The 24,808-nt window shown below is 40.6% G+C and overlaps 1 protein-coding gene across 1 annotated transcript; it reads left to right on the top strand.

Annotated features, from left to right (window-relative positions):
- The first annotated feature begins 8,697 nt into the window (after positions 1-8,697).
- LOC136737691 (uncharacterized) lies at positions 8,698-16,825 on the top strand. The gene is made up of 7 exons (XM_066698213.1): positions 8,698-12,032; positions 12,505-12,629; positions 13,089-13,186; positions 14,158-14,243; positions 15,082-15,330; positions 15,569-15,666; positions 16,068-16,825. Exons 2-7 carry the CDS (start codon positions 12,508-12,510, stop codon positions 16,243-16,245), a joined length of 831 nt encoding a protein of 276 aa, XP_066554310.1. The 5' UTR covers positions 8,698-12,032; positions 12,505-12,507; the 3' UTR covers positions 16,246-16,825.
- The last annotated feature ends 7,983 nt before the right edge of the window (positions 16,826-24,808 follow it).

Genomic DNA, 24,808 nt, shown 5'->3' with positions numbered 1-24,808 from the left:
TTATACTTGCTATACACGTACACTTGCATGCACACACACACATACACACACATACAAAGAAAGGAAAACATTGGGTTTGGTTCAATCCATTATTGCAAGTCTCTGCTGTCATACAGTCATGGAGAACCACAATACACTTCCTGCGCCTCCTTTTGAGAGGGTTCCTGTTTGACTAGGGGAGAGGAAGAAGACCCCTGCAGTTGTGCAGATCTGTGTTGAGCGTAATTGCTTTCTCTTGTAAGCCACATTGTGTCTTCAATTCTCCATGCTGAGCCCTGTGGCCCATCGCCATCGCTCTCTTGTTTCGGGAACGTTTGTGCTGTGGTGGGTGGGCTAGGCGGCCGTGGTGGCGGGGTGGGGGGGCTCAAAAGCTACTTGCTGTCACACGACTCATCACATGTCAGCATTTCATAATGTGCCTGCGGTTGTACTTACTACACACTGTTTGAGAAAGGGATACTTTGCAGGAGATGAGCATAAGAGGAATACAGTGTGATATCAGTACGTTAATATTCTTATCAGTTGAACTATTGCACAAACTAGCACAGCTCGGTATCCACAAGAAGGAAAAAAATACAGAATCCTTCACAAACACAGGGACTGAACGAGTAGTCATCTCTTATTGTATAGCTATGTATATGAACCAATTATAGAGTAGACTTGATTGGCTGGAACTGAGATTCTGTCATAACTGTCTGAGTGTTATAAACCCTGCACACACAAGGAATGGTGCACAATGTGCTTTCTTGCATGGCATGATCTGTAATTAAAAGGGAACACTGGACAACCTATTTTGAGAAAATAAGGGGGGACAGTTATGAGGATGCTCATTTTTGGAAAGTCTGCTGTAATTTGCGAAGAATATTTTTGGTGGGCAGTCACCTCCTTTTGGGGTGCTCAGTTCATCACTTTGTGGTGTACAGGAATTTAAGTACCTGTCTTCCCTTCCAGTCCAGAGATGTGGAAGAGACAGATATTGTCAGAAATTTTATCTGTCTGAATGTGATATAAACAGAGGCTCAAAGGGACATTCAGGGACTTTATTTTGCAATGTCTGAAGCCCAACTAATTTCAAGATATTAATGCACCTGCTGTCTGTGGCCATTTACACATGCATTAGGAATTATTTAAACCGATAAAAATGACTGCCAGGGAAAAGCAAAGAACCAAGTGTTAGAGTGGGATGGAGGTGTGCACTGCTTTTTAAAACTGTAAAAGGAAAAGTAAAGCAGAAAAAATATGCACTGAGTGGAGGTTAATGAGGCAGGCACATGGACTGTAGAGGGGGGTCTGTCTGAGGAATTCGTATTGTAAGTATTGGACAACTAGGGGGTAATAGGTGGAGTCACTGCGAGAGTGCGGGGGGCAGGGGGAGCGGTTAGGGGTGAAGGAATTGTTCTCTTCCACTCCCAAACAGAACTGCCAGCTCTCGAGTGAGTCTCTGAGGGGAACTCGCCAACAGTACCTGAACAACAGCAGGGACTGAGGCAGCATCTGAGTCGTCAATGGAAGTTAGTGGGCAGAACAAAGCATTGTGGATTTCAGCCCCACCCTGCCCTGTTGAAAGGTAAGTGGAGGAGTGAGAAGGGGTTAGACTGTTGAAGAGCCTTACTGATGTACCGAGTTTTGCACCTGCTGTGTATCTGATAGCCATGGGGTCCGTTCCTGTGGTTCTGTCAGAGCTGACTGTCTGAGCCTCCCTCGAGCTGCTGCTTCTGAATCCTGAAGGGTGTAGCCTGGCTGTTGCACTCTTGAGAGTAGAGGAAATATTTGTATTTGCTGATTTAAAAAAAATATGATTATTATTATTATTATTATTATTATTATTATTATTATTATTATTATTATTATTTAAATATATCTGTATTTGAAGTAGCTTTGTAAGTGGAAATGTTTTGCCAGGTAGGGTGTGTCTGTGTTGTTCAGTGATTTACGGCAATTGGGTTGCTTTTGTGGCAGGGATCAAAGCCAGGGAGGACCCACCTTTACTACATTAAAATAAAAAAAAAAAATAATAAAAAAAAAAAAAAAAATAAAAAAAATATATATATATATATATATATATATATATATATTATATTATTAACTAGAGACTGATTAAATTCCTGACCGTAGCTATATAAGACTAAAGTAGTCTTTGTCATCCCTTACCCTACTCCTAGTGCACACTCCACACATTGAAATCCCATGCATGTCCAGCGTTGCTATGAAAGATTACCTAATTTGACTGATTAAGTGCTGGTGATTCAGTAGCTTACAGAGATCACCTTAATTGTGATGTGATCTGAACAGGAGAATCAAGCTGCAATCTGCAAAAGAGTGTTGCTACTCCTTTTCTTTGTCATTTGTTTAGTTTAATCTCATTCCCTATTTCATTATACAACTACAAAATAATACTGTAGGTCTTTTTAACTATTAAAAGAAGGAGCAATTTAATTTAAGTTATATATGAAGGAGTATGCAAGCAAAGCTATTAGCTATTTTAATTATATATATATATATATATATATATATATATATATATATATATATATATATATATATATATATATATTTTTTTTAGTCATAATAATCTACTAAAAGCAGAATTTATTGCAAAGACCACAGTACAATGGCTGCATCTGAGTTTATCTATTTTTACTTTTACGTCAGTCGCCAGCAGGAAGATTAATACCAAACAATATAATTTAAAAACTAGGAAGTGATTGCGTGTCACATAGATGATTTTCACCTAACTTCCTTATAATACGTCCCGTGCATTGTGTGTGTTCTATAAACTGCTCCGCCCCAGCCATGATAGGGGATACCCATTATAAAAATGTATCATGGCACTGTTACAGAACTCCTTGGAATTTGCCCTTGCTCCAGCTATTCATGTTAATGGTGATATTGGTGCTTCATTACAGTACCCTTTTCTTTTTTGTTTTCTTTGCGATACTGTTATTATCAAGGTGCCAGGCCTGGCTGAAAGGTACCCCGCCCCTGTCAGGAAGACAGAGGCCTGTTGGGTAGGGAGCATGCTCACTGCGAGTGGGTTGCGCCTGCCTAGCACTATTCAGGTCCCCACCCTTGTGCTTGGCAGTGTCTGCCTGGCTCCAGTCAAGCACTTCACTGGATACTCTGTCAGCCTGTTCTGAAATTTCCTATCCCCTTTTCTGGAACTCCCTCTGGAACTTCCTGCAAACAGTAAGCTGTGCGTGCTAGGTGTTTATGTAGAGTATCGGCTGCATAAGCAGCTTTTTCCTTCTGAAAGCACTGATTGTTCTGGCTTTAGTGTTAATTCGATGCTGCTACGGGGACACCTTAACTTTGCTTGAAGGAAGTATTATTTTTGTTCTTGATATTGTTCTCAGTTGATTTTGCTGATTCGCATTAATCAAGGAATAGTAAAAAAAAATATCACTTGCATGCCAGTGGTGCATATATTATATATTGTACACTGGTATAAATAAACTTTGAATTGCTTAAGTACTATGCTACACCTGAATGGTGAGTTTGTGTGTGAATGGATGAAATCTGTATAACACTTAGCAGCAAACATTTCCCACCCTGCCATCCATGTCATGACATGCAGGATGTTTTGAGTTTTTGGATACAAAAGCATTTCTGAACTTATTTGTATAAGCAAATGTTCGTGTTCAGCTTTATTGTGTTACGCAAACAAGGAATTCAAAAGGTTTTTAAATATGCATAATGTTCAATTTGGAACATTTGTTGTTGCTAAGTGTTGTATAATATTGTGGCTATAGCATATTCATGATCAGAAACCACTTCTGCTCCTCCATCTTTTCAAATAATGATCAGTCATTGGGAATGTTGTGACTCAAGTAAAATTGGAGAATTGGCCTGTCTGCAAAATTGGGATTTGGGATGATTTGTAACTCTGGTAGGAGGCGTGTCCATCATCTCAGAGCTGATGAACACCAATCAAAGTCTTTAAATGAGATCTTGAACATGATGAAAGAGGAATGCCTTTGAATAGTTATTTGAATTAGGATTGAAATGGATTGTTATAGACAGTGGTTGAATGGCCAAAAGCAGGATGTCATTGTTGTAGGTTGTATTCACTCAGCCTCTCTCACAGTCTTGGAGAAGATTGCAGCCATCCATCAATATGGAGCTGTACCCATATTAATAATCATGCTCATGAGAACGTACCACAGTAAGTCACTGAGCTGACACCTTTATCCAAAGAAAGCAACTTTAACTAGGAGGTGGTCTTTGGCATCAAGACCTGCTGCTGTTGTCAACTCATCTCTCTCACAGAAAACATCATCAAAACAGTGATTACCATGTAGCCTTGATGTATTTATGTGCTCCAAATAAAGCTGTCCCATGTTGTTCTCATTCACTCAAACTGGCATTTCTATTATACTCCCCTTCACACCCAAGATGTTACCAGTCAGATTAAGTATAGCTCTAAGCATAGATTGAATCCTTCTTCAAGGAGTGCCCGTGGCTTAATTATTTTTGCCCAAATGACCCTAATTAATGAATACAATTAGGGGTATCCATTTGTATTTGTGTAGATACACTTGGTTTCTCGGAAATCCCTGAAAGTCATAGAACAGCCCGTGAGAGCATTACACAACCCATGAGGTCACCTTTGTGTCAGTCCAGCAGACTTTATGAAGTACCTGGATGGAGGCACTGGTGTTCATTTTACAAGCTAAAGGGGGTAAATTGGCAGCTTGGTTGAGAAAAAGATATGTGTGCGTTTCTCTACAGGGACTATTAGGTCATAGGGAGGAATAGATCTGTGTACATCTTCTACCTATTTTCTTGATTCTTATTTCTTAATAAAGAATATTTTGTTCCCCAAATAATATGATATGGACTGACAGTGCAGTACAATATTTGTGGAATTGGAGCAAATTACTTCTCATTCTTTTCAAAAAAATAAATGTATATTTTCAAGGATGTGATGTTCTACTAATGCATTATAAAGGGTAGCGAAATTCATCTGACCCCAGTAAATTGTAATAAGGATTGTACTGTTCTGCAGCTCTGGTACTGTCTTATTATCCAGGAGGCATTGCAGAAAGATGGGTGTGTTGAAGCAAAGGTGCATTGGTAGCTTAACACCAAGGCACGGCGGCAACCAAGCAGCCTCCAGGGCCTGCGTGTTGAGGTGACCTGAAAGTGACTCCCTTTGTGCACACGTGGATGTGTCTTGATTCATTCTTGCTGCAGTTATGGGGGGGGGGGGGGGGTGAGAAACAGGGTGTTGTCCTCCTTTGTTTCTGGTGATCTCAGTCTTGACCTGTTTTTCTAACCTGCTCTCCAGGCGTATTAATAGTTCATGGTTCTCCTGACTGAAATCTCCCCACTTCCACCACCATCTTATATTATTGGATGTTTGTTTCCACTCTGTAAACGATGATCCTGAATCCTGAGCCACACGGGTCTGTCAGACTGGCCTTTCAGTCTCTGTGTACCTTTCCAAAATATGTAGGTAATGAAGCAAATTCTCCTTCTATTTCATACAAATGGACACTTATACGGGTCTGAAGTTCCATTTCAAGAACATTTGGGCCTTGATCAAAGCCTTCTAATGTATTTATCTATTTACTAGTTAAGTGAAGTCAGAACCGTTACAAAATAATGTACAAATGGGGAAACTCAAAAAATGTAATGGTGGTGACAAATACTAAGAAGACTCTTTTTAATTAAAAAATAAATAAAAATTGAATTCTGATGATAATTGGTCCTTAAACGGAATTGTAAAGAAGTGTGGGGAAGGAGTTGGCCCTCCTAGGGTTTGCCAAGTCGATGTCCTCTCCAGCATTGTTCCCTCGGCTGCCTGGGAGCCAGTGCCACGTTGAAGCGTGGAGGTCTCCTTTCAGACTCAGCTGCCCGTGGCTAAACTGTCATGACAGGAAGCAGCATTTCTGACCTCTTGTAAAGGCAGGAGCAGCCAGGGAGCAATGGAGGACTAAGGTGCCCTGCAGGAGGCTCTGGGGGTAAGCCACAGCTCCTCCACCACAGCAATTCTGACCTCAGATGTGACCTTTTGCAAAGTAAAGCTGGGATAGTGAGAAACACCCCGTTCTGCGCTGCAGCTGAGGTCAGCCTTGGTAAGCTCTCCAGTCAGATTGCTGAGCAAAACAATTGGAATATGACATTGACTGAACTGTTTTCAGTTTCCTCTGTTCCATAGAGTTTGAAATATCATGGCTTGCATTCCCTTATTTGTACTTTACATTTTTTTTTAAACATTACTGTTGAATGGTCTTGTATTTTTTTCTCTATGCTGTCATGTATTTCTGGTCTCATACCAGCATGAAACGTACATGGTTGGGATCATTGTTAATGCATTTCTAATAATTGCTGCTGTCCTATTATAGTGTAACTTACCTTCAATTGGAAAATGTCTAAGTGACCATTGTAGGAACATTAAGACAATTATTTATGGATTATAGTTTTCATTACTTGCAGTTTTCCCTTAGTACTTAAATAAGCTCTGGTTCAAATAATATTAAGCTGAAACCAAAATTGCTGGTTCAGCTGGATCAAATACTTCATAGGTTTGCATGTGATGATATACCACTGATAAGCAAGATGATTAAAAGTCTGCTAGTTAAAAGTACAAAGAAAGCTATTGACCATGATGCTAAACGAAAGGTGCTATTCTCTCATACCAATATTTAAGCAATATTTCAGTTGTGTAGTTCAGCTTGGTGTCTGATGCACTCTGTCCTGTGTTTTGCAGTGTCTTGGTGGAAGGAACTCAAGGTGCCCTTTGACTTCTAGCCTTTCTCAGGATGACTGATTTCCTTTGGTGTTCAGAGTCTGCTATAGTTTCTAGCACCATTTGAAATCGGTTGTGTTGAAGGGTTTTACACCCCCCAGGGAACTGATCTTGACCTCAACCTACGGCAAACTGCCACAGGTAAGAATAACAAAGACAAGCCATCAGCTGGCTGTCCAACGATGTGAAAATATCAACCCCCACAAAATATTTTTTCATTGAAAATGCAGACACTCTATGTGTGTGGATTGCAAGCACTGAACCCAAGGGCCTTTGCATATCTTCAGAGATGGAGCAGCACATTCAGTTAATGGCAGTAGCTTCAGAGTGTGCTAAATGCACACCTCAAATCTGACTTCAAGAGGTCGCTTACCCCCCTTCAAGGGAGCTTCATTGTGACACAGTGTATTAGCTTTTGTCAATTGGTCTGTGGTGGTTGGGAATCTGAAGTACCCCATACTATCCTAAGCAAATGAATCCCTGTTCTCTGCAGAGGAGACCGTGTACCATGTGCACTTGTGTGTTTCTTCCCTGTTTCCTTAAAAATGAAGAAAACAATTGGATGATAAATATTTGCAAAGGTTTCTTCCTTTCATGTAGACCCAAACAAACTTTGCCTTCCATGTTTGTGGTTTGGCAAATGTTTAAAGACTCAAAGGACAAAACCTTTGACTTTCTCACGTAGCGCAGCCTGCCGCTTGACTTGTAATCAGTGTTGTGCAAGTCACATTTGCAGTCAATCGTGAGGACTGATACTCTGCCCCAGGGGCGTTTCTAGACTTCAAGTTTTAGAGGGGCTTTGAAAAGGTGTTCAGGATCGGGGTGGGGGCTGGGTTGGTGACTAGTGTTTTGCAGGGTTACTTCTTCATTCTCATTCTTTTGTTGTATTTTATGGGGGGCTGAGAGAAAAAACTCCATTAATAACTAAGTGATCCAAGGATCCTATCCAGTCTATTTTTAAATGTTCCCAAATTTTCAGCTTCATCCACATCGCTGGGGAGTTTGTTCCAGATTGTGACAACTCTCTGTGTGAAGAAGTGTTTCCTGTTTTCCATCTTGAATGCCTTGAAGCCCAATTTCCATTTGTGTCCTCAGGTGCATGTGTCCCTGCTGATCTGGAAAAGCTCCTCTGGTTTGATGTGATCGATGCCCTTCATGATTTTGAAGACTTGAATCAAGTCCCCACGTAGTCTCCTCTGTTCCAGGGTGAAAAGGTTCAGTTCCCTCAGTCTCTCTGAGTAGGACATTCCCTTCAGACCTGGAATAAGTCTGGTTGCTCTCCTCTGAACAGCCTCTAGAGCAGCGATATCTTTCTTGAAGTGTGGTGCCCAGAATTGTACGCAGTATTCCAGATGAGGTCTAACTAGTGCATTGTACAGTCTTAACATTACTTCCATCCATCCATGTTCAAAACCACTTATCCTGGTAAGGGGCACAGGGAAGCCAGAGCTGATTTGACAATATACCCTAGCATTCTGTTTGCCTTTTTATTGCTTCCCCACATTGTCTGGATGGAGAAAGTGAGGAGTCCACATAGACTCCTAGGTCTTTCTCATGCATTACTTCATCTAGTTCTGTTCCTCCCATAGTGTAATTATAGTGGACATTTTTGTGACCTGCTTGTATTACCTTGCACTTGTCCACATTGAATTTCATCTGCCAGGTGTCGGCCCACAACTGAATATTATCTAAGTCCCTTTGAATAACCTGTGCTGCCAAGATTGTATCTGCAAATTTGAAAAGTTTGCTAACTATACCAGAGTTCAGATCATTAATATAGATTAGAAAAAGCAAAGACCCTAATACTGATCCCTGTGGAACTCCACTAACAACCTCACTCCAGTTAGAAGCAACTCCTCTAATCGACACCCTCTGTTTCCTATACATCAGCCAGTTCATAATCCATCTACTTCATCTAATAAATTAGAAAGACATGATCTGCCTCGTCTAAACCCATGTTGACTATCTCCAAGAATATGGTTTTCATTAAGATGCTCCTCTATTTTCTGTCTAATCATTTTTTCCAACATTTTACAAGTGATGCAGGTGAGACTGATTGGTCTGTAATTTCCTGGCTCAGTTTTGTCCTCTTTCTTGTGGATTGGTATGACATTTGCTGTCTTCCAGTCTGTTGGCACATCCCCTGTTCTAAGTGTCATTTGGAATATTTGAGTTAGCGGCCTATACATTATTTCCCTAATTTCTTTAAGTACTGTTGGAAATATCCCATCTGGCTCAGGTGAGTTCTTTGATTTTAATTCTGCTAGTCCCTTTAGTACCTCCTCCTATTTTATCCTAATCTCTCTTATGGTTTGACTGGACTGATTGTTTTGTAAAAATCTCTGTGAAATACTCATTTAGAACAATTGCCACATCTTGTTTGTTTTCCAAGATACTTCAATTTTTGCCCTTTATCTGTTTCACTTCCGCCTTTATTGACCTCTGGCTGTTGTAGTATTGAAAACATTTGCATTAGTTTTAGCTCCAAGAGCTATGTTTCTATTTCCCTCTTTGCTTTCCTGACCCCTTTCTTAAGATCTCTTTGCAGTCCAACATATTCTTTGTATTTTGTTTAATCTCTATCCCTTTTTTATGCGCTATACAACATTTTATTTCTCTTGGTATTTTTTTGCATACTTCTATTAAACCATTTTGGCCAATGTTTTTTGGTCCTCAATTTGCTACGTTTTGGTACAAATTTCTCCTGAGCCTCAAGTAGTATATTCTTAAAATATAACCATGCATTTTCAACTGAATCTGTATCCAGTGTGCTCCAGTCTTACTCTTCTATGTGCCGCCTCATACCTTCAAGGTTTGCTTATCTAAAATTGTAGACCTTTGTTTTAGACTTGGTGCTTGTTTTTTGAAAGAATGCCTCAAAGCTAACCATATTGTGATCACAGTTTGCCAAGTGTCCCTCTGACTCTTATCTTGGTCATTTGAAAAGATCAAGTCAATGCATGCACTCTCTCTGGTTGGTTCCCTGACAAATTGAATTAGAAAGCAGTCATTTGCCATCTCAACCATTTCTATTTCTGCTTCTGTAGTCCCCACTGGGCTTTCCCAGTCTCTGTTTGGGAAATTTAAATCCCCCATTATATCAGCCACATCCTTGCTACATGCAGTCCTGATTACATTGTACAATGCAACATCTTTCTGAATATCTGAGTTGGGTGGTCTGTAACACACTCCTACCGCTAATCCTCCGGATCTTTTATTCAAAAGTTTAACCCACAAAGATTCTGTTTCGTTAGCAGGATCGAATTTGAGTTCTTCTGCCTGAATGTCATTTTTCACATATAATGCTACCACACCACCTTTTCAATTTTGCCTGTCCCTCCTAAACTGTGTGTATCCTTTCAACTTGTATTCATCCCCATCATTTTTTGTAAGCCATGTTTCTATCACTCCTACAACATCATAGTCACATGCCAGCACTGTGGCTTCTAGGTCTAACATCTTGGTCCTTATACTCCTGGCATTAAGGTACAAACATTTCAGGACTTTCCTACTAGCAGTTTCCCTCGGTTTTTTTTTCCTTAGTGGAACATCTCCCATTGTCAGAGCTCCCTGTCCCCCTGGTCCCTAGTTTAAAAGATTCTCAATTACTCTGCACATACGCTCTCCCAATGCATTAGCCCCCCTTCTGTTTAGATGTAGACCATCTGGTCTTCTATCCCAGAAGAAAGACCAATGCTCCATAAATCTAAAACCCTCTTCCCTACAGCAAGATTTCAACCATGTGTTAAACTTTCTAATCTCTGCCTGTCTCCCTGGCCATGCATGTGGTACTGGAAGTATTTCAGAGAAAACTACCGTGGAGGTTCTGCTCTTTAGTTTCTTTCCTAACTCTTTAAATTTGTCTTGCAGAACCTCTGTCCTTCCTTTTCCTATGTCATTGGTTCCAATGTGGACCATGACCAGTGGATTCCCCCCGGCTTTGGCCAGTAGCCCATCTACTAGTTTAGGGAGATCTGCAACCTGAACACCAGGCAGGCAAGATATCATGCGGGTCTCCTTATCACTAGTGTGATCTACGCCTCTAAGAATCGACTCTCCTACTATAACTACCTCCCTGTTCTGGGGCAGAGTGGGCACCATGGTGCTCAACTGCCCTCCCATCACCCTCTGAGCTGTCACTGTCCAACTCGGTGTCCAGCAGTTGGAACCTGTTGGGCATTTCTAGCTCTTGGGGTGTCTCTAAGGGATGTGCGTGCCCTTTTCTGTGGTTACGACCTACTATAACCCAGCAGTTTTCTACACTTTCCTGCTCTAAGTTCTCAACTGTCCTAGTTTTTGGCGTGCACACTATCTCTCTAATTGGCTGATTGACAAATTCTTCTATATCACTACAATACAGCGCAGATCAACAAGCTGAGCCTCAAGATCACGGACCTTGATCTCTAGGACTTAAACATGCCGACAACGTTCACAAATGAAATCTTCTTGGATGAGTTAATCCAGGAAAACAATAATTCTGCAAACCTGACACTGTAGTGGCCACATGCTTCTAAATGTTACAGTTTTTTCAGTTAAATGTTACAGTTTTTTCAGTAAATGTTACAGTTTTTAAATAAATGTTAGTTTTTCCAGTAAATGTTACAGTTTTTTCAGTTGACTGCGAGTGTCCTTCCCCTAAGCAGCACTTCTGATGAAATGGAAATCATTATGATGTGTAGCATAGCTCTTGTGAGCTCACTGGCTGAATTGAGGGGTTCATGCTCATTTGTATTAGTAGAAGAAGAAGAAGAAGAAGAAGAAGAAGAAGAAGAAGAAGAAGAAGAATTAACCTCGCACAGAGACCGAATTTGAATATGAATTTCATATTTCAACTGTTCCCTTTTATCTCCCTCTGTGTTTCCTCATAAGACATCCCCCTTGCTGAGCATTGTTAATGATTATAGACTCCCTCTCCTCTTCTGAAAGTCAATTTGGGATTAACAAGAGCAGGTCCGGACCCACACTCAGGCAGTCAATCATTAAACGCACAATAGAGCAACCCACAATCTTCATCCTGACAAAATAACATGGGCAGGTTTGATTTTCATTGGAGGATTCCGCTACATGCAGCCCAGCAACCCTGCCTCATAAATTTCCCAGCCCACATCTACCACCGCCAAACCGCCAAACTACTGCACTGGTGCGCAGGGATACTCTTGATGCATTTCGGGGGAAAATCTTTCATCTTTTTACTGAGGCCTTCTTAGGAGTGCTCAGAGAAAAGAGCTGACTAGGGCCTGAGAGGGTAAAGAAGTCAATCCTCATAATACGCATTTCACTGGTGAGAATAATTTTTATAATTTTGTTGTCTATTTTACTTGAAAAAGGGTGTTAAAGTAAAAAAAAAATAATAACGTATCAAGTCTGATAAAACTGTGATTTATTTTTATAAATTTTGTTACATATGCTTTCAGAATCCCAGCACAACTTGAGGACTATCTGCTGCATCGTTAAGATTTCCTGACAAATCACAGGGGTTAATATACTACTTAAGACTTTAAGACCACCCTCTTGAGTTTCTTAGCTTGGGAATCACATTAAGAGAGTATTGCCTGCAGTATTTCTGAAACGGAAAATGAAGCATCTGCTCAACAAAATTACTATTCAAATTATCCTGTAGTATGTTATTCCAGTTTATGTCAGTAATTGAGACTGATTTCAACTTCAGCATAATATAATAAGATTTACAGGGGCAGATTTTTCCACTGTTGGCAGAAACGCATTTTCTTGTCTCTCTTGGTTTCGTTTTCCAGGTCATGCTTCCCCAGTCACAAGACCCCTCTGGCAGTTCCTGGCCAACAGGCAGTGAGAGCTGTGAGAGTGACAAACCAGCAGAAAAACCTGCCCCAGAGCCCAGCTTTCACACCCATCTGTACAGGTACTGATTTGGTTGTGTCTTGAAAAACCCCTAATGTCCTGATGTTTCAACTATAGCTTCAGTCAGTGACCCCCCCCCCCATGGATTACTCATGCCTGGCAATTTCTTCTCTTAGGTCCCAGATTCAATCAATCAGTCAATCAATTAGTAAATCAATCATTCAGTTATGTTTTTTTTTATAAACGTGTACCCTGTCACATATTTAATTTCTAAGCAGTATAAAGTGCCCTCGGAAAGTAAAATAAACCAAAATATCGTACAAGTTTGGAAATTGTGATTTGCAGGTAGGCCAGAGTTTTGATTTTGTCTGGCCCTTGAATAGTGCTCCATAGCCCATCAGAACAAGGTGAACACTCTGGGAGTTCATTGATTATGTGATTATTTTTCTTTTTCCCCCTGGTTCTCTGTTGCTCTTGTTGTTTTTAGTCAGCTGTTGCCCTCACTGGTTTCTCTCCACAGGCTGTTTGGACGAGAGAAGGCCGAATACTTCCTCAGGCCCCAGTCCCCTCATACAAAGACAAGCCCCTGGGTGCTTCGGGTCCTGGAGCAGATGGGAGGTATGCTCCTTAGTTAGGCAGAGCTTTAGGTTTTAGATTCAGTGAAGAAGAGAAATTTAAAATAGCGGCACTGTCTTTTTTCTGTGTGCCCTATCTATCTGTCTATGTAGAAAGTAGTTCAAATATTTCCAATACTTCAAAGAAAGTAATTATCAAGCATGTTGGAAGGGAGCATGGGCTTCTGTGCTCCTGGCCTAGAAGTCTTGGCCTCAGTATTCGGAGAACTAAGCCCCCTCTGTCGGCGCACAGTAGTGCAGAGTCATGTTAATCAGCAAGAGCACGTTTCTGGGTCTGTTAAACATTAACAAGCAAAACAGAAACAATAATAATCTAAAACCGTTCTGATCCAATTATCTGTCATGGTAACCAAACATTTGTGGAACAGGAGTGTAGTGTTTGTTATCCACTGCCTGAATAGAACTCGACAAAATAATTATTCATTTTCTAATAATTCTTTGGTTTTCTGCTTATTCTGAATCAAGTCTTTCTCAGTCATTATTATTATTATTATTATTATTATTATTATTATTATTATTATTATTATTATTATTATTATTATTAGTAGTAGTAGTAGTAGTAGTAGTAGTAGTAGTAGTAGTATTAGCCTCATTTTATAAAACCATGTTAAATAAAGCATTTGGGGATTAAATAAATTGTCCTGTAAGTAAATCATTAACCTGTATATCACCCTGGATAAGGGAATCTGTTAATAAATAAATAGTAATAAATAATAATAATAATAAAAGGGACTTGGGGAGAATACTGTTGAAGATATGCAGAACATTGAGGGTATTGTGAATGATACAAAAAACACTTCATAATTATAATTGTTCCTCTACCACCTGAACGTCCTGAGTTAGTGCCTGTGTGCACTGGAGTGGTGTATGTATAGCAGTGAGCATGTAATATAGCGCTGCAGTCCTGGCAGCTGCCACAGTGACCAGTCCTGCCCTGGGGCTCTTCTCTATCAGAGCAGGTGAGTGCAGAGGCGCTGTGGAGGACCCTCAGGGAACAGTCGCACCTGCAGCTGATGAAGATGGAGCCTCTGTTCCTTCAGGTAACTGCTGCATCTTTACCTCTGCATTCTTGGCGGGGTACGTTGAAGGTATTTAACTGTAACTTATCTAGCACTATCTGGTCCCAGTGGAGGTGCTGAGCCAACACAGCCAAGAAACGGGCACTGTGATATTGTGGTGAACTGCAGGGGAGTTAATTTCATCACATACAGCCTGCCCCGGGAGTCTGTGCACTTTATTTACAAAGCTCTGACAGAGGCACTTTAAATATTTACTTTTTGTTGCCAAGACTTATATTAGGGAAGGTTTCTTGTTCATAAAGCACCTCCAGCTTTTGTTCTACTTTTGTCTGACAGAAGCATGACTATGTAGGAGTAGAGTCTGAAAACACAGGGACCCTATTCACAAGCAGACCTTGATAAATTGAGCTCCCCTTTTCAAAAAACACAAAGATAAAGAAAAAAAGAATTTGCTAATTTCTGAAACATTAAACTGTTTTTTTTCTCATTAAGAATAACCAGTGGTAACTTAGCTTGACAGTAAATGTGCTATGAATTTGGCCCATTGTTGGGAGTTGAAAATATGAATAATTTAAGACTGCTTGAGGGACCAGCGTTTTGGAAAATGTGTTGAAAAGCACCAACTGTACAAACAATCTGTACCATGAAAAACTGGAGTGTACAATTTCTAGAATCCTTGCCCTACTGGATGTCTCTATGTGACTGGTAACTAAGGCTAGGGAGAATCTGCCTTTGGAATTGAACAAAAGGGCACCCAGCTCACTTTCACACTGAAAATGGTGGCTGTTTTTTTTTTACTGTGCATAACCTGGTGCCCATGTCCAGCACCACAGTGCATCTAGACTGCTCTTCCTTGTAGACCCCCTTAGCCTGGAATGTGAGCAGCAGCCCAGCGCGCAGGAGGAGGCGCCAGCAGCAGAGTGGATTGGTGGGCCTGATGTACCGCTCAGCTCAGCTCAGCCAGGACCACACCAGACTCTTCATCACCAGCAACCCCCTCCCCAACCTCAGTGACCCCTGTGGTGAGGAGGGGCCCTGCAGATTCCTCCTGCAGGAGCCGGCACTGGGGGCTGGGGGGGGTCCCCAAGGGCTGAGGAATCGCGTGCAGGTAGGGCATCCAATCACAAAGAGCACCTGACTCCGGATGGGGTGTGTCAGTTTAAGCCCAATATTGCCATTTCAGTTAGTTTCATAATAGATTACTTTTGCAGAGAATGTTTTCCTTCTTAAAAGTTATATGCATCTATAATGTGCCTGTGTGTATGTGTATATAGACTGTCAACACACGGTCTCTTTCAACTGCCCTGTAGTGATCCTGAAGGCCAGTGTGTTTTCTGCCCCCTCAGGAATGTCAAAGGGGAACACTGAAGAGCTGTGCCATTTCCAGGTCACCTGGGAGGAGTGGGTTGGCTGATGAAGCAGATGGAGTGGACTTCAGGACCAGGTGAGCGATGAGCAAGCTTTTGTGGGGAAGAACCAAGGAAGAACACAGTTTTGACATATTGCCCTTTTTTATTCTATAGCTGCTTTTCATGATTTAAACTAAAACATTTGAAGTGTTTTTTTTTTTTTTATTGTAAGCGCATCACAGGGATCACACACACAAACACACACAAAAACAGAAGTAAGTTTCTAAAAAGTGTGGACAGAGGGATGTGGGTCGGGGTGGGGACACAATGTGTACACTGTTCAACACTCATTGTATTCACACTACAATGCTAACATTGCAGAGTATTAGTATGCGTACACTTGTGGGAGCACAGAAGAGTCTGCATTTGTGGTTTCTTTTGCATTTATATATTGTGCTCTGACTTGTCGGACTGCTCCTGTTTGATTTCCTGCTAGGTGTTCACACTGCAAGAAGAAAGGTAAAAGACAGAATCTCTCGAGAGCTGGCAGAGTTTCGCTGCCCCCCCTGAAGGTCAGAGTCCAGTGTCAGCTGGGAAACAGAGAAGGGACAGAGCCACCACAAGAGAGGCCACGGCTGCACATCCCTCCTCTCCGCCAGCCAGCTGGGCCCTGAAATACTAGCCTCTTGACCCCGGTTGTAGGCTCTCTTACATGAAAAAAGCTGCTGGGAGCTACAGACATTGAGGCGGGCTTCAATGTAGGGAGCAATTGTGGACGTCATCACACTCAGGGGGATTGATTTACAGGGTGTGTCTTCCACAATCCACCAATATAGCATTGTAGCTGCTGATTTAAGTGAAAATGAAAAGGCAGGTTTTTTCCTTGTAAAGTGCACTCTGTCAATGGCCAGCATGCTCCACTAGAGGACAGTATTGCATCATTATACAGTTAAAAAAAAAATATGCACCTCTTGATTTCCAACGCATCTGTATTAAAAGTTGGATAAGAAAAATAAACGTACAAATGTACCTGTTTTCCAAAACGGATTTGTTATGCATCAATATATTTAAAAATAAATTTCAGTTTTGCTATGTATTCTTTAAATAAACAAAGAAGCAACTTGCCAAAATGTAATAACACTCAAATCACCGTTTCTTCATGTAAATTTGTATTTTATTTTACAGTTTAGGGGGTCTTTTGTGGATTTACACAGATTTACAGTATAAGTAAATAAATCATGTAATCTGTTTTCATATGTCTGTTGGCCAGTCAATTTCCCCAGTGTAGGAGTCCATTTTGGTGATTTTTTTCTGCTCCTGCTTAAAACACTTGGAGATTAGACTGAGACAGAGGACATGGCAGCGAGAGGACTTCACCGAGGCTTTTCCTATCACAGAGCTTCAGTGGCTAAAATCCTTTGTCTGCTCGGAACCTAAAATATGTAAACTCTGCATTGTTATTTCCATTGACCTTTGGCCCTTTGCATTGTTCATGGGCCACCACGTTCCAGTGCTGCTCCTGGTTCTCACGCTAATCTAAGGAGGTCCGTGGCTCCATGTGCAATGTACCACAGAGCACCCCAGTGGAGAGGTGGAGAGGAAGATGATCGCTCCATATTGCATCACATGTAAAGCCCTGTATGTTAGAGGACCTGTCTATTAAAGGTGAAGTGAAACTGGTTCTGTTGCAGCATCTGCACAGCACTCATCCACTTTCCTCTTAGTATATTTGAAAACAGCCCTTATCTGGTGGCAAATACAATTTAAAGTCAGTACATTTAAAGTGGATAAAGACCCAGGAAGCATTTGTCTCGGGACACCTTCTTTAAGATCTTCTGAAAAACAGAAAAAGTGGGACACTTGATTTAATGCTCTCTTGCACAGATAATTCTGCCTTGAGTTTTTTTTATTTTTTTTTATTAATCAAGCAATTTCCCCAGTACAACATCCATGCCCTTACATTAGACATTTTCTATGTGCTGACAATATGCGGCTTGAGCAGTCAACACCACAGTTTGACTTATTTTACAATTAGTTGTACAGCATCTTTGAGTACCGTCTGTTGCTGTCCAAAACATGTATTACTTTTACAAAGATTCAGTGGTTTCAGAAAAAAAAAAAATTGTGATAATTTACATCTTAATTTCAGTGCAATGCAATTGATTACAATGCTATTCTGTAGCTACATAAGGAGTCTACTCATTTCCCATCTTATCCACCTCCTTAATATTTTACTCATCTAGTGAGAATAACAGACTAAGTTCCTGAAAATATAATTACTATTATATTATAATTATTGGAGATATTTCTATCTGTTCAAAAATATTTTTCAGTTAAGTCTTTCTGGAGCCTCTTAACTCAGAACTTGGTGTGATGCCAGTTTGGTTTCCAATTCTTTGACCTTCAGCTATTATGAAAAAGTCAAACCTACTTTTTGAGAAATTGTTAATTTTTGAGAAATTGTGAAACACCTTAACCAGACAGAAACTGACCTGGATTTGGCTCAGTTTTCAAAACTCTTTTAAATGCACTGGTAAATTACTGACTAGCCCAACACAATTGGTTTGCAATTGTAGCCCAGTGGAGAAAAAAAAAAAAACTTCCAACATATGTTTTAGTCCCAATGAATACAATAAGAGACATTATGAGACAGATGCATGCTACTTTTCAGTATTGTTTAACAGAGGTTGGTTACCTCTGTGAGAGCACCGTTTTTTCAACGGCTTGTTTTAATGCATCTCAGTGCAATCCATTTTCCTTTTTCTTACACATGAAATGTAAAGACTGAAAAAGGCCTGAATGTGAAAAAGAGAGAAAACATTTAAATGGATGCCTGCTTGTAACACCAAATACCGCCTGCTATGCAGTGAAAGTTTCCATTGTAAAAATTCAAATATGCCAGAGATTCAGGGGGATGTCTACTTTGCCTAATCACAGCTTTTATGTTCGGTGGCTGTAGTTCCTTGATCTTTACCGAAGTCATCAACAAATCCCTGTAAATGATACAGTGAGGCTTCAGCCACAGTTTTCTTTCTTCCTCCCTTTCAGCGGGAGCATTGTGGGCCGCTGCCTTGTCTGTACTCAACACCTCTCAGCTCTCCTAATCACCACATATCCGTCAGTAAATCCACCCTGCAGGTGTTGGTGCTTTCCCTCACAATGTTACACCAGCTAATAATTCATGATCGGCACTTCCCCCGTTTCTGTGATGGCTGCAATTGTCTTTTCTCCACTCATAAATGTACCTGGAAACCTTATTATTATTATTATTATTATTATTATTATTTACTTCTGATTAATTTGTAAACTTTAAATGTTGGGGGCTGATAGCAAAAAACATGTCTAATACTGGGCTTACATCAATTCCTTCCAAAAATCTCTTTGTTATAATATATAGAAGATAACTTTTATTCTGCATTGTTTTTTCCAAAGAGAGACTGCACACTATTACGTTATGAGACAGACATTGATGAACACCTGCACCGAGAGTGTTTAAGCAATCTGAGCTTGGTTTATTCTACTTGTGGTTGAGCAACTGGTAATTTGCTCTTCTTAGTAAAACATGGTGCCAGTTCAGGGCTTTGACCATGCAATGACAGAAAGGAAAGACATTTCTGAAAGTAGGCTGAGCAGTTGCTTGTCTTCCAAATCTTTTCCAAGCCTCCAGCAAGATGTTTTTCACAAATCAAGGCAGTCTTTTTCTTTTCTTTTTTTATCGACATGCATGCAAGTCTTCCAAAGAACAGCTTGTAATTATAGATTCCAGTTGGATCACGTGCCCCCAGTTATTACTGGCTCTACCAATCATGTTGCTAGAACCAAATGGCTCGGTGGAGGGTTATTTTCCGTGGTGCCCTGTCACTGCCAAGTGAACATCAAGGAAATGCAGGAGGGTGATAATCTCTTCTGTAATTATTGTAATCCCTTCTGTATGTGCTGTTTATCATACAATGTGAAATATTTACCTTCCAAAAACACAAACAACCCTGTCACGTCAAGGAAATCCCATGTTGTGGGCGAGTCTCAAGGTACCAAAGGAACGGTCATGTTGTTTTGTGCCAAATCCTAACTTACTAACTTTTTCATATATACATATACACATCTGGTGTTGTAATGGACTGTACATTGTGTAACATATCTAGTCAACAAATCAAGTACCCTGTGTTTTACAATATATGCATTACACTGTGTCAGCCATCTCCATGCTTTAATCTAGGGGTGAATAGCACTGATCAAAGCTGGGAGCCTGTTATGTACACTGACAGTATGCTAAATTGTAATATTCCAATTGTAATTGGAATACAACATCATCCCGGCATCAGAGGCTCTGGTCTTGCCAGTAAGTTATCTATATTGATGTTTGATTGTTTTTGACCCCCATTTCCTTGAGAGTGGCTTTACAGTATGTATTCAGAGGAATGCAGAGGAATGGTATTCTTGTAAAGGTCTTCCACAGCCAGATCTGTGGAGGCTAGACAGGACACCCAGGATGTGTTTTCACCTCAGTAGCCCTGGGTTAAGTGGGTCACACTCCTGGGGAGAGAGAGCTCATCAGACCACTGCAGAGGAATCCCACTCTGTTGGCACCAGATCATTCATGTCGGGATGATCTTTGTCATTATAAATAAGTGTCCAATAAAAAATTGCAATAGAATGTGCCTAGAATGACCCTATGCCTGCCACGGTCAGACTGAAAACAGGAGGGAGACGTCTTAATTAGCCTTCAGCAAAGGATTATAGTTCACTAAAGGTAAGGTGGAAGTTACCACAATGGCTGTACAGTAAAGGCATACCCGATTTAAACTGTTTGGTAAGATCTGATGGGTATAGTCAAAATCTTGTAGTAAGGTTTGCGAATAAGGAGAATCCAAAAGCGTGATTTCTGTGTTTTTTTTTTCTCAACAATGCCAGTGACCTGTTGAATAGAGCCACAACTTCAGTATACACAGCACTTTTTTTTTTTTCTAAAACCAAGTCAATTTCCGTGTTTGATCATCCTGGTGCACAATCCACAATTTTGGTTGCATGCGATATTTTCCCTCTCCCCAGGGAAAATCTCTGCTAGGTAGAGTAGGCTATTAAATTACATTGGCAAGGATTTTACATTTTTGAAACACTGTCCGTAGCACACACTATCCTGAAAAATACTGTGGCCTGACTTATAATTATTCTCCCATCAATAGTCTCACAGGGAGGATCCTATAGGAATCTTTTCACATGAAAAAATAATTGCTGATGGAATCTAAAACAATAAGTGCAGGATTGCTTAGGCATTTTGCCTGAAAAAATTTAAGATTTCTGTTTGTGTCCAGCAGGATTTTTTGACGCTATGCCAGTTGCTTATGAGTGAATGAAACGATGTTGAGTTTGTAATATATGAGAGATTTACAGTGAGGGAAAAAAGTATTTGATCCCCTGCTGATTTTGTACGTTTGCCCACTGACAAAGAAATGATCAGTCTATGATTTTAATGGTGGGTGTATTTTAACAGTGAGACAATGAATATTTTAATTTGATTGATAAGCCTTTTATTTGTTAGGTTCCTTCGAATTTTGTGTTTTTCACCATCTAATAATATAACCAATGTTTTCTTTAAGGAGTTCAGGAATTGTTATCTTTGAGGGGTTGGAAATACAAATATCTTACCCAGCTTATCTCTGAAACAGTAATTCAGATAATGTGACATTACTGAGTTCCCAAGCACAGTGTGAATTCCAACAGTCCAATTACAGTGAGGGAAAAAAGTATTTGATCCCCTGCTGATTTTGTACGTTTGCCCACTGACAAAGAAATGATCAGTCTATAATTTTAATGGTAGGTGTATTTTAACAGTGAGAGACAGAATAACAAAAAAATCCAGAAAAACGCATTTCAAAAAAGTTATAAATTGATTTGCATGTTAATGAGGGAAATAAGTATTTGACCCCTTCGACTTAGTACTTGGTGGCAAAACCCTTGTTGGCAATCACAGAGGTCAGACGTTTCTTGAAGGTTGGCCACCAGGTTTGCACACATCTCAGGAGGGATTTTGTCCCACTCCTCTTTGCAGATCCTCTCCAAGTCATTAAGGTTTCGAGGCTGACGTTTGGCAACTCGAACCTTCAGCTCCCTCCACAGATTTTCTATGGGATTAAGGTCTGGAGACTGGCTAGGCCACTCCAGGACCTTAATGTGCTTCTTCTTGAGCCACTCCTTTGTTGCCTTGGCTGTGTGTTTTGGGTCATTGTCATGCTGGAATACCCATCCACGACCCATTTTCAATGCCCTGGCTGAGGGAAGGAGGTTCTCACCCAAGATTTGACGGTACATGGCCCCGTCCATCGTCCCTTTGATGCGGTGCAGTTGTCCTGTCCCCTTAACAGAAAAACACCCCCAAAGCACAATGTTTCCACCTCCATGTTTGACGGTGGGGATGGTGTTCTTGGGGTCATTCCTCCTCCTCCAAACACGGCGAGTTGAGTTGATGCCAAAGAGCTCGATTTTGGTCTCATCTGACCACAACACTTTCACCCAGTTCTCCTCTGAATCATTCAGATGTTCATAGGAAAACTTCAGACAGGCCTGTACATGTGCTTTCTTGAGCAGGGGGACCTTGCGGGCGCTGCAGGATTTCAGTCCTTCACGGCGTAGTGTGTTACCAATTGTTTTCTTGGTGACTATGGTCCCAGCTGCCTTGAGATCATTAACAAGATCCTCCCGTGTAGTTCTGGGCTGATTCCTCACCGTTGTCATGATCATTGAAACTCCACGAGGTGAGATCTTGCATGGAGCCCCAGACCAAGGGAGACTGACAGTTATTTTGTGTTTCTTCCATTTGCGAATAATCGCACCAACTGTTGTCACCTTCTCACCAAGCTGCTTGGCGATGGTCTTGTAGCCCATTCCAGCCTTGTGTAAGGTCTATAATCTTGTCCCTGACATCCTTGGGCAGCTCTTTGGTCTTGGCCATGGTGGAGAGTTTGGAATCTGATTGAATGATTGCTTCTGTGGACAGGTGTCTTTTATACAGGTAACGAGCTGAGATTAGGAGCACTCCCTTTAAGAGAGTGCTCCTAATCTCAGCTCGTTACCTGTATAAAAGACACCTGGCAGGCCAGAAATCTTGCTGATTGATAGGGGATCAAATACTTATTTCACTCATTAACATGCAAATCAATTTATAACTGTTTTGAAATGCGTTTTTCTGGATTTTTTGGTTGTTATTCTGTCTCTCACTGTTAAAATACACCTACCATTAAAATTATAGACTGATCATTTCTGTGTCAGTGGGCAAACGTACACAATCAACAGGTGATCAAATACTTTTTCCCCTCACTGTATATATATATATATATATACACTCACCTAAAGGATTATTAGGAACACCTGTTCAATTTCTCATTAATGCAATTATCTAACCAACCAATCACATGGCAGTTGCTTCAATGCATTTAGGGGTGTGGTCCTGGTCAAGACAATTTCCTGAACTCCAAACTGAATGTCTGAATGGGAAAGAAAGGTGATTTAAGCAATTTTGAGCGTGGCATGGTTGTTGGTGCCAGACCATCTGCTCAGTTACTGGGATTTTCACACACAACCATTTCTAGGGTTTACAAAGAATGGTGTGAAAAGGGAAAAACATCCAGTATGCGGCAGTCCTGTGGGCGAAAATGCCTTGTTGATGCTAGAGGTCAGAGGAGAATGGGCCGACTGATTCAAGCTGATAGAAGAGCAACTTTGACTGAAATAACCACTCGTTACAACCGAGGTATGCAGCAAAGCATTTGTGAAGCCACAACATGTACAACCTTGAGGCAGATGGGCTACAACAGCAGAAGACCCCACCGGGTACCACTCATCTCCACTACAAATAGGAAAAAGAGGCTACAATTTGCACAAGCTCACCAATATTGGACAGTTGAAGACTGGAAAAATGTTGCCTGGTCTGATGAGTCTCGATTTCTGTTGAGACATTCAGATGGTAGAGTCAGAATTTGGCGTAAACAGAATGAGAACATGGATCCATCATGCCTTGTTACCACTGTGCAGGCTGGTGGTGGTGGTGTAATGGTGTGGGGGATGTTTTCTTGGCACACTTTAGGCCCCTTAGTGCCAATTGGGCATCGTTTAAATGCCACGGCCTACCTGAGCATTGTTTCTGACCATGTCCATCCCTTTATGACCACCATGTACCCATCCTCTGATGGCTACTTCCAGCAGGATAATGCACCATGTCACAAAGGTCGAATCATTTCAAATTGGTTTCTTGAACATGACAATGAGTTCACTGTACTAAACTGGCCCCCACAGTCACCAGATCTCAACCCAATAGAGCATCTTTGGGATGTGGTGGAACGGGAGCTTCGTGCCCTGGATGTGCATCCCACAAATCTCCATCAACTGCAAGATGCTGTCCTATCAATATGGGCCAACATTTCTAAAGAATGCTTTCAGCACCTTGTTGAATCAATGCCACGTAGAATTAAGGCAGTTCTGAAGGCGAAAGGGGGTCAAACACAGTATTAGTATGGTGTTCCTAATAATCCTTTAGGTGAGTGTATACACACACACCTATCTTGTATTATTTATTATAATTAATGTTTTTACTCGCTACATTTATTTGAAGCAATAACCCCAATAACTACGTTTTATACAATTAGTCACGACAGCTGCACGCTACTTAAAATAGATTTTGCACAAAAGCACAAAATGTATCAGTTGGCACAGTGGTTAGGGAATAGCACTGCAGAATGAGTGATCTGGGTTCGATTTCTAATTAGTATACACATTTTTCTTACGTGTATATTGTTATTTTATTATTATTATTATTATTATTATTATTATTATTATTATTATTAATCGCCTTCCAATTGTTATTTCTACTCCGATACGGTTTAATTGCAGGAAATTATATATTTAATAATAATAATAATAATAATAATAATAATAATAATAATAATAATAATACTATATATACACATATGTGTATTCTATGAGTCTACAATAAGTGAATGCACTCATGGTTACAGAAGTGGAGAATATATAATAATGGGGACGACGAATTGTCATTAACCCACAGGAAGTCCTTTGAAGATATCTCTCAATGATTTGCAGATATCTTGAAATGATTGAGAGATATCTCGAAATATTTGACGATATCTTTAAATGAATTACAGATATCTCTAAATGATCATTTGGCTTGCCATACCACCTGGTGCGTATCGGTGTATCTCCAGACTGAAAAGGCACACCGCGGGC

The sequence above is a fragment of the Amia ocellicauda genome, chromosome 3 (genome assembly GCF_036373705.1).
Source record: "Amia ocellicauda isolate fAmiCal2 chromosome 3, fAmiCal2.hap1, whole genome shotgun sequence".
NCBI lineage: Eukaryota > Metazoa > Chordata > Actinopteri > Amiiformes > Amiidae > Amia > Amia ocellicauda.
The sequence above is the reverse complement of the archived record's forward strand: the minus strand, read 5'-3'. Positions and strand labels throughout refer to the sequence as shown.